Source organism: Leptodactylus fuscus, chromosome 7, assembly GCF_031893055.1.
Source record: "Leptodactylus fuscus isolate aLepFus1 chromosome 7, aLepFus1.hap2, whole genome shotgun sequence".
Lineage (NCBI taxonomy): Eukaryota > Metazoa > Chordata > Amphibia > Anura > Leptodactylidae > Leptodactylus > Leptodactylus fuscus.
The window spans coordinates 137,122,098-137,139,256 of NC_134271.1; the positions used below are offsets into that span (position 1 = coordinate 137,122,098).

The 17,159-nt window shown below is 45.3% G+C and overlaps 1 protein-coding gene across 1 annotated transcript; it reads left to right on the plus strand.

Moving 5' to 3' along the window:
• Positions 1–4,484: 4,484 nt before the first annotated feature.
• On the plus strand, positions 4,485–14,366 carry LOC142214254 (uncharacterized). The gene is made up of 5 exons (XM_075283150.1): positions 4,485–4,603; positions 7,435–7,518; positions 8,801–8,927; positions 10,954–11,067; positions 12,638–14,366. The coding sequence occupies exons 2-5, from the start codon at positions 7,450–7,452 to the stop codon at positions 13,513–13,515; spliced, it is 1,188 nt and encodes a 395-aa protein (XP_075139251.1). The 5' UTR covers positions 4,485–4,603; positions 7,435–7,449; the 3' UTR covers positions 13,516–14,366.
• Positions 14,367–17,159: the final 2,793 nt, after the last annotated feature.

Genomic DNA, 17,159 nt, shown 5'->3' on the forward strand with positions numbered 1-17,159 from the left:
CAGCAGTGGTTTTCTAGCAGCTATTTTACCATGAAGGCCAGCGGCTGCACAAAGTCTCCTCTTACCAGTTGTAGAGATGTGTCCGCTGCTAGAACTCTATGTGGCATTGCCCTGGTCTCTAATCTGAGCTGTTGTTAACCTGCGATTTCTGAGGCTGGTGACTCGGATGAACTTATCCTCCGCAGCAGAGGTGACTCTTGGTCTTCCTTTCCTAGGTCGGTCCTCATGTGAGCCAGTATCTTTGTAGCGCTTGATGGTTTTTGCAACTGCACTTGGGGACACTTTCAAAGTTTTCCCAATTTTTCGGACTGACTGACCTTCATTTCGTAAAGTAATGATGGCCACTCGTTTTTCTTGCCATAATACAAATTCTAACAGTCTATTCAGTAGGTCTATCAGCTGTGTATCCACCTGACTTCTGCACAACACAACTGATGGTCCCAACCCCATTTATAAGGCAAGAAATCCCACTTATTAATCCTGACAGGGCACACATGTGAAGTGAAAACCATTACCAGTGACTACTTCATGGAGCTCATCAAGAGAAAGCCAGGAGTGCGCAAAGCAGTAATCAAAGCAAAAGGTGGCTACTTTGAAGAACCGAGAATATAAGATATATCTTCAGTAGTTTCACACTTTTTTGTTCAGTATATAATTCCACATGTGTTACTTCATAGTTTTGATGCCTTCAGTGTGAATCTACAATTGTCATAGTCATGAAAATAGAGAAAACTCTTTGAATGAGAAGGTGTCTCCAAACTTTTGGTCTGTACTGTATGTCTCAATATATTGCAATATATTAGCATTGCAAAGTATTGTACTGGTGATCCGAGCCCTTGGGGTTCAAGTCCCCTAGAGGTGTAAAAATAGAATATATAAAAATTCAAGTCACCTCCATATCTCTGTATCACACATAAGACAACCATCCATATACTGGGAAGTATAAACCCAAATTGCTGGGAAAGGAGGTAATATTTGCCAAATGCAGTTTCTTCTCCCCTCTCTCTATCCTCTGTATACAAGGCAGTCTCTTCTCTACCCTCTCTATCCTCTGTATACAAGGCAGTCTCTTCTCTCTCTCTCTCTATCCTCTGTATACAAGGCAGTCTCTTCTCTCCCCTCTCTATCCTCTGTATACAAGGCAGTCTCTTCTCTCTCTCTCTATCCTCTGTATACAAGGCAGTCTCTTCTCTCCCCTCTCTATACAGTCAGTCTCTTCTCTCCCCTCTCTATCCTCTGTATACAGTCAGTCTCTTCTCTCCCCTCTGTATACAGTTAGTCTCGTCTCTCTCTATCCTTTGTATACATAGCAGTCTCTTCTCTCCCCTCTCTATCCTCTGTATACAGTCAGTCTCTTCTCTCCCCTCTCTATCCTCTGTATACAGTTAGTCTCGTCTCTCTCTATCCTCTGTATACATAGCAGTCTCTTCTCTCCTCTCTCTATCCTCTGTATACAGTCAGTCTCTTCTCTCCCCTCTCTATCCTCTGTATACAGTCAGTCTCTCCCCTCTCTATCCTCTGTATACAGTCAGTCTCTTCTCTCCCCTCTCTATCCTCTGTATACAGTTAGTCTCGTCTCTCTCTATCCTCTGTATACATAGCAGTCTCTTCTCTCCTCTCTCTATCCTCTGTATACAGTCAGTCTCTTCTCTCCCCTCTCTATCCTCTGTATACAGTCAGTCTCTTCTCTCCCCTCTCTATCCTCTGTATACAGTCAGTCTCTTCTCTACCCTCTCTATCCTCTGTATGCAGTCAGTCTCTTCTCTACCCTCTGTATGCAGTCTCTTCTCTTCCCTCTCTATCCTCTGTATACAAGGCAGTCTCTCCTCTCTCTCTATCCTCTGTATACAGTCAGTCTCTTCTCTACCCTCTCTATCCTCTGTATGCAGTCTCTTCTCTTCCCTCTCTATCCTCTGTATACAAGGCAGTCTCTCCTCTCTCTCTATCCTCTGTATACAGTCAGTCTCTTCTCTCCCCTCTGTATATAGTCAGTTTCTCCTCTCTCTCTATCCTCTGTATACAGTCAGTCTCTTCTCTCCCCTCTCTATCCTCTGTATACAGTCTCTTCTCTCCCCTCTGTATACAGTCAGTCTTCTTCTCTCTCTATCCTCTGTATACAGTCAGTCTCTTCTCTCCCCTCTGTATACAGTCAGTCTCTTCTCTCCCCTCTGTATACAGTCAGTCTCTTCTCTCCCCTCTCTATCCTCTGTATACAGTCAGTCTCTTCTCTCCCCTCTGTATACAGTCAGCCTCTTCTCTCCCCTCTGTATACAGTCAGTCTCTTCTCTCCCCTCTGTATAAAGTCAGTCTCTTCTCTCCCCTCTGTATACAGTCAGTCTCTTCTCTCCCCTCTGTATACAGTCAGTCTCTTCTCTCCCCTCTGTATACAGTCAGTCTCTTCTCTCCCCTCTCTATCCTCTGTATACAGTCAGTCTTCTTCTCTCTCTATCCTCTGTATACATTCAGTCTCTTCTCTCCCCTCTGTATACAGTCAGTCTCTTCTCTCCCCTCTCTATCCTCTGTATACAGTCAGTCTCTTCTCTCCCCTCTGTATACAGTCAGTCTTCTTCTCTCTCTATCCTCTGTAGTCTCTCCTCTCCCCTCTGTATACAGTCAGTCTCTTCTCTCCCCTCTGTATACAGTCAGTCTCTTCTCTCTCTATCCTCTGTAGTCTCTCCTCTCCCCTCTGTATACAGTCAGTCTCTTCTCTCCCCTCTGTATACAGTCAGTCTCTTCTCTCCCCTCTCTATCCTCTATATACAGTCAGTCTTCTTCTCTCTCTATCCTCTGTATACATTCAGTCTCTTCTCTCCCCTCTGTATACAGTCAGTCTCTTCTCTCCCCTCTCTATCCTCTGTATACAGTCAGTCTCTTCTCTACCCTCTCTATCCTCTGTATGCAGTCAGTCTCTTCTCTACCCTCTCTATCCTCTGTATGCAGTCTCTTCTCTTCCCTCTCTATCCTCTGTATACAAGGCAGTCTCTCCTCTCTCTCTATCCTCTGTATACAGTCAGTCTCTTCTCTACCCTCTCTATCCTCTGTATGCAGTCTCTTCTCTTCCCTCTCTATCCTCTGTATACAAGGCAGTCTCTCCTCTCTCTCTATCCTCTGTATACAGTCAGTCTCTTCTCTCCCCTCTGTATATAGTCAGTTTCTCCTCTCTCTCTATCCTCTGTATACAGTCAGTCTCTTCTCTCCCCTCTCTATCCTCTGTATACAGTCTCTTCTCTCCCCTCTGTATACAGTCAGTCTTCTTCTCTCTCTATCCTCTGTATACAGTCAGTCTCTTCTCTCCCCTCTGTATACAGTCAGTCTCTTCTCTCCCCTCTGTATACAGTCAGTCTCTTCTCTCCCCTCTCTATCCTCTGTATACAGTCAGTCTCTTCTCTCCCCTCTGTATACAGTCAGCCTCTTCTCTCCCCTCTGTATACAGTCAGTCTCTTCTCTCTCTATCCTCTGTAGTCTCTCCTCTCCCCTCTGTATACAGTCAGTCTCTTCTCTCCCCTCTGTATACAGTCAGTCTCTTCTCTCCCCTCTCTATCCTCTATATACAGTCAGTCTTCTTCTCTCTCTATCCTCTGTATACATTCAGTCTCTTCTCTCCCCTCTGTATACAGTCAGTCTCTTCTCTCCCCTCTCTATCCTCTGTATACAGTCAGTCTCTTCTCTCCCCTCTCTATCCTCTGTATACAGTCAGTCTCTTCTCTCCCCTCTCTATCCTCTGTATACAGTCAGTCTCTTCTCTCTCTATCCTCTGTATACATTCAGTCTCTTCTCTCCCCTCTGTATACAGTCAGTCTCTTCTCTCCCCTCTCTATCCTCTGTATACAGTCAGTCTCTTCTCTCCCCTCTGTATACAGTCAGTCTCTTCTCTCCCCTCTGTATACAGTCAGTCTCTTCTCTCCCCTCTGTATACAGTCAGTCTCTTCTCTCCCCTCTCTATCCTCTGTATACATTCAGTCTCTTCTCTCCCCTCTGTATACAGTCAGTCTCTTCTCTCCCCTCTCTATCCTCTGTATACAGTCAGTCTCTTCTCTCCCCTCTGTATACAGTCAGTCTCTTCTCTCCCTTCTGTATACAGTCAGTCTCTTCTCTCCCCTCTGTATACAGTCAGTCTCTTCTCTCCCCTCTGTATACAGTCAGTCTCTTCTCTCCCCTCTGTATACAGTCAGTCTCTTCTCTCCCCTCTGTATACAGTCAGTCTCTTCTCTCCCCTCTGTATACAGTCAGTCTCTTCTCTCCCCTCTGTATACAGTCAGTCTCTTCTCTCCCCTCTGTATACAGTCAGTCTCTTCTCTCCCCTCTGTCTCTCTCCATTCTAGTCTTCCCGTCATGTTCTCTTGTACAGGGCCGGTCATGTTTGTGGCCGCAATGCACCCTGGGACTGGTAGTTCTTTCCCCCGCCCATTGCTGAGTGATCTATGGGAGACAGACTACAATTCCCAGAGGCGGCGCTGTCTTCTCCATGCCCTGACTCCGGGATCAGCAGCCAGTCAGTGGCAGGGATTTGGTGGCCGTCCCCTGGCCCCGGGTGAGTCCTCCCGGCCGCAGACGTCTGAGGAGCCCTGGATGTGCGGCCGGGCTGTGTACATTACTACCATAGGTAGGTGTGGGGGCTGTGTGTGTGGGGAGGGGGCACATACATGGTGCCCATATAGGGGGGCGCACAGGTGGGCGGGGGTGACAAGCAGCAGGTGAAGGGCTGACTATATACAGTATATATATATATGGGGAGAGCTGGATATAAGACATCACATCCTGCGCCGGCTGTATATGACAGATAGATTATTAGATACCACTTCCATTTTTTTTTGCTGTTTTTGTTAAGTTTCCATGACGATACGATAAAAGCGCTGTCCGAGCGCGAGAACACAAATCCGACGGCTATCCAAACTATTAGTCAAAACTTTTCATTGTGTTCCTTAAAATCTGTAACATATCAGGAGATCGATAACATCTGTGGTGTCAGTGACCACCTCTATACGTATCGTATAGTCTATAGGTGATGACCACGTCTAATGTCCACGTATCGTATAGTCTATAAGTAGTGACCACGTCTAATGTCCACGTATCGTATAGTCTATAAGTAGTCATCTGTGGTATATCAGGAGATCGATAACATCTGTGGTGTCAGTGACCACCTCTATACGTATCGTATAGTCTATAAGTAGTGACCACGTCTAATGTCCACGTATCGTATAGTCTATAAGTAGTGACCACGTCTAATGTCCACGTATCGTATAGTCTATAAGTAGTCATCTGTGGTATATCAGGAGATCGATAACATCTGTGGTGTCAGTGACCACCTCTATACGTATCGTATAGTTTATAAGTAGTGACCACATCTAATGTCCACGTATCGTATAGTCTATAAGTAGTGACCACGTCTAATGTCCACGTATCGTATAGTCTATAAGTAGTGACCACATCTAATGTCCACGTATCGTATAGTCTATAAGTAGTCATCTGTGGTATATCAGGAGATCGGTGACATCTGTGGTGTCAGTGACCACCTCTATACGTATCGTATAGTCTATAAGTAGTGACCACGTCTAATGTCCACGTATCGTATAGTCTATAAGTAGTGACCACGTCTAATGTCCACGTATCGTATAGTCTATAAGTAGTCATCTGTGGTATATCAGGAGATCGGTGACATCTGTGGTGTCAGTGACCACCTCTATACGTATCGTATAGTCTATAGGTGATGACCACGTCTAATGTTCACGTATCGTATAGTCTATAAGTAGTCATCTGTGGTATATCAGGAGATCGATAACATTTGTGGTGTCAGTGACCACCTCTATACGTATCGTATAGTCTATAAGTAGTGACCACGTCTAATGTCCATGTATCGTATAGTCTATAAGTAGTCATCTGTGGTATATCAGGAGATCGGTGACATCTGTGGTGTCAGTGACCACCTCTATACGTATCGTATGGTCTATAGGTAGTGACCATGTCTAATGTCACGTATCGTATGGTCTATAGGTAGTGACCACGTCTAATGTCCACGTATCGTATAGTCCATAAGGTAGTGACCATGTCTAATGTCCACGTACTGTATAGTCCATAGGTAGTCATCTGTGATATATCAGGAGATCGGTGATGTCTGTGGTGTCAGACATCACCTCTATACGTATCGTATACTCTATAGGTAGTGATTTGTGACATATCAGGAGACCACCTCTAATGTCCATGTACTGTATAGTCTATAGGTAGACTGATATATCAGGAGATCGATAACGTCTGTGGCGTCAGTGACCACCTCTAATGTCCACGTACTGTATAGTCTATAGGTAGCGATGTGTGATATATCAGGAGATCGATAACGTCTGTGGTGTCAGTGACCACCTCTAATGTCCACGTATTGTATAGTCTATAGGTAGCGATGTGTGATATATCAGGAGATCGGTGACGTCTGTGGTGTCAGACATCACCTCTATACGTATCGTATACTCTATAGGTAGTGATTTGTGACATATCAGGAGACCACCTCTAATGTCCATGTACTGTATAGTCTATAGGTAGACTGATATATCAGGAGATCGATAACGTCTGTGGCGTCAGTGACCACCTCTAATGTCCACGTACTGTATAGTCCATAGGTAGTCATCTGTGATATATCAGGAGATCGGTGATGTCTGTGGTGTCAGACATCACCTCTATACGTATCGTATACTCTATAGGTAGTGATTTGTGACATATCAGGAGACCACCTCTAATGTCCACGTACTGTATAGTCTATAGGTAGCGATGTGTGATATATCAGGACATTGGTGACGTCTGTGGTGTCAGTGACCACCCCTGATGCCCACTTTCCTTTTACCTCTGACAGGCCCTGCAGACTTGGTCAGGGACTTGTTGCCCTAGAACGCTTAAGGTGGTGACTGCAGACGTTGGAGATTGATAGAATTTGACAATTCTGGTTGGTTCTGTTATGGGGGGCACCTGCACCTGTCATGTGGAACACAACCCCCACCATCCTAGACGTCATGCAGAGACCAAGACTACAGCTTCCAATACTCTCTGTGTATGTGATCAGTCTGACTGTAGCCTATACTAATACACAGCACCAGCCCCCATGCACTATAGTGGCTGCCTCCAGTAAAGAGCAGGGAGATCCTATAGTGCCCCACACTGGTGGTGGCAGCGTCTTTATGGGCATAGCCTTACATACACAGTGCATGCTGGGATTATCCATTACATTGCCTATGATAAATTCTCACTGCGTCTTCATATTCCCTTCTATGTGGGAGAAGAATATACAAGGCTGAAGGATTTCATGTGCGTCTTAGTTTGGGGTCTGGGCCTGCTGTTTGGCTCGGCATGACCTTCCTGTAGTTTTATAGGCGAGTTGATTCTACTATACTGTGGTTATGACTTTATGACATATTCTATGTTTAATATATACATATTTTTTTTTTTTTAAAGGGGCCTCACATTCTAATGGAGCGATGTAACAAGGGCACAACCACGGCCTTCAATGTCAAACAGATGCTCCCCGCTGCCATGCAGGTAACGTGTACTATAGGCAGGGGTAGGCCAAACCATCACACAGACTGATCCCGACTCCTGCTCCAATTCTCCATGGCCAGACAAAGCAGTAAAGATCCTCTAATTCATCTACCAGCTTCCCAGTACATTGTACGGAATAATAAACGGTACCATTACAAAGTACAGTTTGTCCCGCAAACATTAAGCCCTCCTATGTCTCTGTGAACGGAAAGATCAGAAAGTTATGTGGTACGGAAAATCGAAAAATGTTAAAACTTTAATTTACTGCTCAGTCCAATTCGGGATACCAAATTTTATATACCATAGTTTTTTTTGTTTTGTTTTGAACAATACCACTATGTAGCTGTACGGGGACTCATATTTTGCAGGACAACCTATAATTATGATTGGAATCATTTGGGGTGCTTGGGACCTTTTTCAATTTATTTTTTTGGCAGGATCAACATAAAACACATACCAATCAATACCTTTATACTTCTTTATTGTTTGCAACATAATAATATATTGTATATCCAAAAAGTTGGGTTTTATTAGGTCACACATAGTGCAGTGTATTACAGTGTATGAGCGGTGGTCAAGGACTCTAGTGAGACTAAAAGGGTTAAAAATATATATAAAATATAATGTTTAAAAATAAAATTATGTAAAAATGAACGTAATTTTATTTTTAAACATTATATTTATTTATTTTTACCATTATTTAGGTTTAATAGGGGACTTACAGTGTAATATGTATGGCGTAATAGGTAGGCAAAATTGGCAGACTGTCCTTAGGACCTCAGATGCCGTGGGGTGAGAGAGGATGCTCACTCCCTTGGCTTAACCACTTAGATGCTGCAGTCGATATTGACTGCGGCACCTAAGAAGTTGAATGGCCAACATCGGATCTAGACCCAATCTTTTAGATCAGGGATGCCATCCCAACTCCTTATTTATACTACAAGATGTCAGTGTCCTACAGGTACATTGTGTGATAGGAAGGAGTCAATCATGAGACAACCCCGTGTAGTTGTATATGGAGTTACACTTTATGTATCTTTAGAAATATCACTAAGTTATACAAGATCGGTGACAAGTCCTTCACTGGCCTGGAGGAGAAGATACTGCATGAGTGGCCATGGCTGCCTGTGGTGTCTCTGGCAGTGGACAATGTAACTCCCATTATTGTGATTGACTTGGTACCTATTGGAAGAATAACAGGGTGCTGTGACTGTATATCTCTACTATGACTTCTACATGTGTCGTGTGGTTTTGCTAATATCAAATATTCTTCATCGTTCAGGAAACCGCAAAACCTGAGGAGGCCACTGTCTGCTTCTCAGTAGAAGAATTAGACTCCTTAGAAGATCGTGAGAGGGAACGATATAAGAATGAAGAGACCAAGGTTCACCAACGTCCAAACTTAGTAGGTGAGAGGCGCCGAGAATAACATACCGTGACATTTTATTGATCTTAGGTTCCCTCAATGAACTGTGTAGGGAAGAGAAAATGAAGGGGGACATGTTAAAGGGAAGCAATTTTTTCTCTATCACATGTAGGAATAGCCTTAAGAAAGGCTATTCTTCTCCTACCTTTAGATGTCTTCTCCGCGCTGCTGTTCGGTAGAAATCCCGGTTATCGTCTGTATGCAAATGAGTTCTCACGCAGCACTGGGGGCGGTCCTCAACGCTCAAACAGCACTGGGGGCTGTCCTCAACGCTCAAGCAGCACTGGGGGTGTCCCCAGTGCTGCGAGAGAACTATCCAGCGCCGCCTCCATCTTCTTCTGGAACGGCCTCTCCCTGCGCCTTCTTCTGGCGCTGGCTTCAAACTTCCAGGCACGCGCAGTTGGGTCTTCCGTCAGGCCTTGGGAAGAGCCAACTGCACATGCCCGCGGCCATTTTATTGTGAATGCTTACCTCAGCTTACTGTGTAAGCGGCCACAAGAAAATGGCCTCTTACACTAGTTTACTGTCAGAGATCAGTTGGCACTGCCCAAGGCCTAGAAGTTTGACCCCCAGGGCCAGAAAAAGACACAGGGAGAGGCTGTTCCGGAAGAAGATGGAGGCGGGACGCCCCTAGTTCTGTTTGAGTGCCAGTGACCGCCCCCAGTGCTACAAGAGAACTCATTTGCATACAGAAGAAAACCGGGATTTCTACTGAACAGCGGTGCAGAGAAGACATCTAATGGTAGGAGAAGAATAACCTTTCTTAAGGCTATTCCTACGTGGTAGGCAGAAAAAATTGCTTTTTAATGATTGAATCCCTTTAAGGCGTGCTGAAATACAGATGTGTTTGAATTTGGTTAAGGACTCTCACATGAATGGACAGGCTGCAGTGCACAAGACAACCACTGGGCGGCTGCACATAGACAAATATAGGATAGATATCTTGTGACATAGTGTCGCAAATCACATTTTTTTTAAAAGCTGGTCATATCTCGACCTGCATCTGAGGATATGCTGAATAAAGGTAAGGAACAACACGTGTACAGCAACAGCGAGGACATCAAACAAAAACTGGTCCCATTGTGATGTGATGAAGCATTCCTAAAACGACCAACCCTTTAAAGGGATTCTACCACTAAAACACATTTTTTTCTATTTGACACGTAGGAATAGCCTTAAGAAAGGCTATTCTTCTCCTACCTTTAGATATCTTCTCCACGCCGCCGTTCTGTAGAAATCCCGGTTTTCGTCGGTATGCAAATGAGTTCTCTCGCAGCACTGGAGGCAGGCCCCAGAGCTCAAACAGCACTGGGGGTGTCCCCAATGCTGCGAGAGAACTCTCCAGCACTGCCTCCATCTTCATCTGAAACGTCCTCTTCACGTGTCTTCTTCCGGCGCAGGCAGTCAAACTTGTAGGCCTCTGACCGCGCATGCCCGCAGCCACAAGAAAAATGGCCGCTTACACAGTAAGTAAGCGGCCATTTTCTTGTGGCCTCTGGGCATGCGCAGTATAAAGCTGGCTATAAGCTACGTTATCCTAAACGTATATGATGAGCCGCCTTATGACGAGACAAACAGATACATAGCCCTGACGGTAAGTTAATATTTAGGGCTGCGGTTTTATCTTTCCCGCTTATCGTGTTCATTTCTTGCATTCTGTATTTCTGTAGTGTAATGTGACTCTGCTTTATACAGTATTTGCAGCACCGGTGCCATCTAGTGATGGTTTTACATATTGATACACATACTTTGTCTTACTCTCTGCCCCACTATATGCCGCCATTATCTTATGTATGACGGCTGCATTTTCCAGTCTAACTGAATGAGCTGAACTTGTATCTATCTCCTAGGGATAAGTGTCCCATTGCCCTAGAGATCAGGGGGACCTGTCCTTTAGATAAGGGATAAGTGTCCCTAGTAGAACAACCCCTTTAAGTATGACGTATAAGGTGTAATATATGATAGTTATATGTATTTCGATAAACTTCCTATATTCTCTCTTTTATCAGGCTACCTGTATGTGAAACCAGAGACAGTGCCCAAAATTCATCGGGGTGAAGAGCTGTGCGTGAGCAGCGACTTGTACACGCCTCGGAGAAAGCGGAGTGCCCAGCTCTGCCCAGGTATCCCGCACCATTATCCATATCCGGGCCTCTTGTATCTTACATACAATCCCATTGTGGCTTGTAGCATTCTATAGAAGCTTTCGCTATACCTACATGACACGGTCCAGAGGGGCTTCTTACCCTTCCCCTTCTTACCAAGGGTGTTTCAATTCACTGACTTCAAGCAGAGACCTTCAACCTATTAGAGATTCGTAGATCTTTTATTATACCACTTTAGGGTATTGACTCGAGCCCCCATTCTTACCAATACCTGCTGACTCTTCCTGTTCCTGTATTACTCCTGGATATTTAGTTCACACGTGCGGTATACTAATTTGGGGAAGGGGCGATGAGCTTTTATGTATGAGATGATCAATGTATGTGGCTGTGCGGCGTCCTATTATCCTGTAGTGTAATCAATAAAAATACTATTTTATGGAACCCAAATCTTCCTTAAAGGGACCCTATCATTGGATACCTTGTTTTTCTGACTAACACGTAGGAATAGCCTTAAGAAAGGCTATTCTTCTCCTACCATTAGATGTCTTCTCCGCGCCGCCGTTCGGTAGAAATCCGGGTTTTCTTCAGTATGCAAATGAGTTATCTTACAGCACTGGGGGCGGTCCTCAGTGCTCAAACAGCACAGGGGGCATCCCCAATGCTCTGAGAGAAATCTCCAGTGACGCCTCCATCTTCTTCTGGAACGACCTCTCCCTGCGTCTTCTTCCATCCTGAGTTTCAATCTTCTAGGCCTCGGGCTGAGCCTACTGCGCATTCCCAGGCCACAAGAAAGTGGCTGCTTACAAAGTAAACTGGTGTAATCAGCCATTTTCTTGTGGCTGCTTACACAGTCAGCTGGTGTATTCGGCCATTTTCTTGTGGCCCGGGCATGCGCAGTCGGCTCTGCCCGAGGCCTAGAAGATTGAAACCCAGGACGGAAGAAGACGCAGGGAGAGGCCGTTCCATAAGAAGATGGAGGATGCGCTGGAGAGTTCTCTCAGAGCATTGGGGACGCCCCCAGTGTTGTTTGAGCGCTGGGGACCACCCCCAGTGCTGCGAGAGAACTCATTTGCATACCGAACAAAACCCGGATTTCTACTGAACGGCGACGTGGAGAACACATCTAAAGGTAGGAGAAGAAGAATAACCTTTCTTAAGGCTATTCCTACGTGTTAGTCAGAAAAAAAGGGTATCCAATGATAGGATCCCTTTAAGAACCCCTGTATATGTTGGGGAAAGACCTGTAAATGTATAGGATGCCCTCTTATTCCAGTTTCAGGTGTGAAGAGATCCTGGCAGAGATCTCTGTATAGACCTTTATATATTTAGACATAGTTATTAAATAACCCTGGTGCCCAAATCTGTGCCCAGTATTTCATGTGCGGGCCGACTAGTGATTGGCAAAGTGGCAGAGTCTTGTGTGTCCATGATGAAGCCCATGGTCTTATTTGCCTTGGCAAGTAAAGTAAAAATCCTAAATCCTTTTCCATGTCGGTTTAACCCATCATTTTCCAATTTAGGTCATTGTTTGCACAAATCATGAAGGTTGTTAATTTGACAAAGTATTTTATCTTCTTGTCCATGCCAGGGGAGTCCTTAAGTAAAGACGATGGGTGCCAGACGCCAAGCCAGTCCACTGCCAACACACAGAGACCTTCTGCAAGAGCCCGGAGGAAACAGGGCAGATGTATGAGCGGCTCAGCTGAGGACCCGGCGTCTAGTACAAGAGAAGGCCAAGCTAATATGGAGGACCTGGCATCCAATGAGGACCAGGACAGCCCGGAGAGTGGCCTAACATCCAACGTATACACATGTAGCGAATGTGGAGACTGTTTTGAGGAGCGCTCAGTTTTTCTTGTGCACAAGGCAACCCATACAGAGGAAAGAAACTCAGCCAGGAGCTTGACTCCTTCTAGACATCTTGGAGTCCAGACAGGTGAACACGCCAGCAGTCGTCTCCGGCACAGGAAGCATGTCGCATACACGTCAGACAAAATCATGGCCAAAAGAACTCAGACAGAACCAAAGGCTTACACATGCAAAGAGTGCGGCAAGAGCTTTACCCAAAACGCCAGCCTGATCGTCCACCGACGGACTCATACGGGCGAAAGGCCTCACACGTGCAAAATCTGCTTGAAAAGTTTCATCAGCGGGTCCTACCTGGTCATGCACCAAAGAGTCCACACCGGAGAGAGGCCGTACGTCTGCAACGACTGTGGTAAGAGGTTCATCAGCAGCTCCAACCTCATCATCCACCAGAGGGTCCACACCGGCGAGAAGCCGTATCTCTGCACAGAATGTGGCAAATGCTTCGGCCACAGCTCGCATTTGGTGAGACACCAGAAGGTCCACACAGGAGAAAGGCCTTTTACTTGTGCCGAATGCGGAAAGTCCTTCTCGCGAAGTTCGCACTTGGTCAGACATCAGACCATTCACATGAGAGGGCCGGCGAACCAAACGGTGTGACCTCCTGCCGACTTCTGGGTTCCTTGGGACCGTTTTAGCACTTGACTGTATTACTGATGTATAGTCCTTTTATAGATGTTGTATATGTATATTTATCATTGTACTGCAGTACACCGTATACAAAGGAGACATTTGTGAGCAGTCCACTGCCCTGAGATACCGTCTGTAACCATCGTGGTGAAATGAAGGTGGGGCCCGACCGTTGGAGTCATCAGTTATGGCGTTGTGGCTTGAACAACCCATATCCATATCCCTATTAGATGGACGTCCCTACCAAGGATTACCAAAAGGAGCGCCGGATCTGGAGGACTTGGTGTAGCCATTTTGGTACGGGTTTCCTGTATTGGTGGTGATTTACCTCCCAAAAAGGGGATTGTCCTGACCAGACAACTGCTTTGATGCTGAAACCAAACTTAAACATTAAAGGAATTATCCAGGACTTCTAAACTGATGACGTATCCCTCAGAACTATTGGATCGGTGGGCATCCAACTCTGTTTAGAAGGCCTTTAGTGCCCGTATGAGCGTATCAAAGGCTTTACTAAAAGTTTCCACAGCTCGGTACCTTTATTAGTGGCTGCGCCTGATAGGGCAAATCACATAATGAACTGCAATACCACATACAGCCACTTTTAGAAGGGTGGCGCTGTGCCTTGCACACGGTAAAGCAGATACCACATTCACGGTAGCACTCTGGCCTTTTAAACAGCTCGACCCCTATGGGTCCAAGGATAGGTGATCAGTTTGGCAGTCTAAGATAACCCCTATTATATGATATGTATAATATGGCTGATCTGTTGCCTGGACAGTAAAGTAATACTGACTGATTCCTTTCATGTTCCTGGGGCTCTGTAAAGGACATGTGATAAGGTTTCTTGTGGCCAAGCCAAATGGTATCTAGAAGTACAATAACTAATTCATACAGGAAATCTGCTATTGTAATATACTACGGTATATGCCAGATACACACGTGGCCAATACCGTCACTGTAATCCTCATCTTACCATATAGCGCATGTATATAGCTAGGCCTGGCTGATAAAGCTTTCTGAAAGTCATTGGAAAAAAAATGGCAACCCCGAAATCTAGTAGGTTCTGTACCATGGCGTTGTCAGGCGCCTGCTATCACATCTGCAGGCTATTGGTTTTATGTTAGTGTCCAAAACATGGCGCCAGCTGGTGAGAGAGGAATCCATGGATTGGAGCAGGTTCAGCTAAAGCGACATGACCTATCTTCAGATGGATTCTGCTTCGAAAAGCCCATTTAGGCTGAAGCCCCACATTGCGGAAACGCAGCTGCTTTGGTTGCAGATTTTGCTGCGGTTTTTTGAGCCAAAACCAGGAGTGGATTAAGAAGATAGAAGTGTAAGAACTTCCTGTATATTTCCCTTTCCTTTTGTAGCCATTCTTGGCTTTGGCTGAAAAAACCGCAGCAAAATCTGCAATAAAAAAAAGCTGAGTTTTCGCAATGTGGGGCCTTAGGGTCCATTCACCATCCGCCTACAAAAACCAACGCAGTCAATGAGAGGTGGAAAATCCACGTGGAATTGGAAAATAACGCATGGAAAAAAGCTTGCAGTTTTTTCAAGGTCCATACATTGTACTGGAGGAAAAAAACACTACCTAATTCCTAAAGCAAATTTTTTCCTCACCAAAATCCTCGCCAAGAAACTAATTTCAGCTAAGGTAAGAGTGGACAGATCTGTATCTGTAGTGTTATCACTCCTTCAGCGTCTATGTGAGACAGCATGCTGTGAGAGGGGGAGAGATTTGTGGGGGTCTGACTCTCAGCACCCCCGCCGATCAGCTGTTATCAGGAGAATGGGGCAGGAAGCAGACAGCGCTGTTCTGTTTGTAGTGGTGGAACTGAGTTAATGCAGCTTAGGCTTTATTCAAATGATCTGCGGTATGTAGACTGAGCACTGCACAGAGAGCATTGCTGTCTGATCCCTGCTCCATTTTCTATGTATCAGTTACTGAGAACATCTGATCTATGGGTGTCGGATATTGGTGACCTATCCTTCATTGATGCCAGTCTTCATATCCCCTGAGCCAGCGGAGAGTTCAACTCATAATATGAAAAGTTGTATCTTCGGTCAGGCCATGTGCCTGGAAGAACACCGTCGTACAAGGCGTAATAAATCCGGGCCAGAGCGGAACTCATACCAAGCACAAGATATATTGCATCATCCTCCTCCACTAACTCTTCAGATGTAGTATACAGTAGTTACAGAAGACATGGAGACTTGATGGCTGCCGTCAGTAGATCAGAGAAGATCCCACTCTCATAGAACAGTTCACTATATTCTTATTTATGGTATGAGCAGGTCAGGACATTCCAGGAGGAGTAAGGTTGGGCCTGGGTCCGGCCCAAAAAAATGGTTTCCCTGGGAAGAGGCCGCATACGGACACCGAATGGGTTTTAAAGCTGACCGCCAGCAAGCCATCCCCTGTCTAGTTTCTCTGGGACTTAGGACAGAAACTTGGCGGAATGACACATGGTGGACACGGGCCCAAGTGTGAAACCCCCTTCCTTGCGTTTTCAATTTCTTTTGGATTCTTTCTCATTTACGGATGATTCGCAGTTCCTGAGTTTTAGGGTCCGTGAGATTTTGTCCTTCAGAGATTTATGTTACCACCAAGTTTCCGCCCCTTTTTTTTAGGTTTTTTTTGATGGCGTGGTCAAACCCGGGTGCGTGAGGTGTTTGAAGGAAGACTTTGGTGTTCCAGGAAGCAATGGCATGAAAAGCAGAAGACACAACTTTGTTGTATTGCCGCACGAGGCCGTTAGGGTCTGAAGTTGTGCCAGTCTGCCCTTGGAGGCGAAAGTTGTTACCAATTTCTCGAGAAGATTATCTTTTAAGGATTCTCTTAAGGATTTCCTTGGTTCTCTTTTTTTTTGGTGTTTGGGAGCCAGAGAATGGAATAAGAAATGATAGCGTGATGATCTGGCCAAGTGACTGGAGTTACTGTTACTTCTGAGATTTCCAGTCCTCTGTGGAAGAGTTTGGCCCTTTTCGTGAGTCGGTGAGTGGACTACTGGAGAGAAGTCTAGTTTATCCTTAGAAGTAAGAAGGCAGTCATCTATCCAGGCGTTACAATCAAGTATGATCCACTTTAATGGTCCAGGGTTAAGATGGATAGCAACTCTAATAATTCCTTGAGAAATGCTGCTCCTTCACCTTCGGGTCGATAGATGGGGAATAACTTACAGAGAGCACTCGTAGGGATGTTTCTCAATGGCTTACCATGTTTTCCCAATGAACCTCTAGCATTTCATCTGCTAATTGACAAGGTTTACCAAGCAAACCCATGAGGACCAGAAATGGATTAAAATGTACCGATACTCACCAAGCCCTGTTCTGCTCCCTGCCGTCAGGTGGTCCATTTCATCCAGTGCAGGCAGTGAAGCGAGTGGTCAATGGTGGCCCCTTCACTCCTAGCCAACCACAAAATCAGGAAGGACCAAGATCGAATATTAAAACGTCACCTTAAGTAGTCAAGTTAAAGGTTAAAAACAGGGCCACCATTGCTGTCATCAGCACAACCATAAACACTGAGAGTCACCACGAATGGTTGCCCTGTTGGGTCTTCAAACACTGGCCCTATCCCTAAAATGAACTCCCACGCTTATAATGGCAGTCCA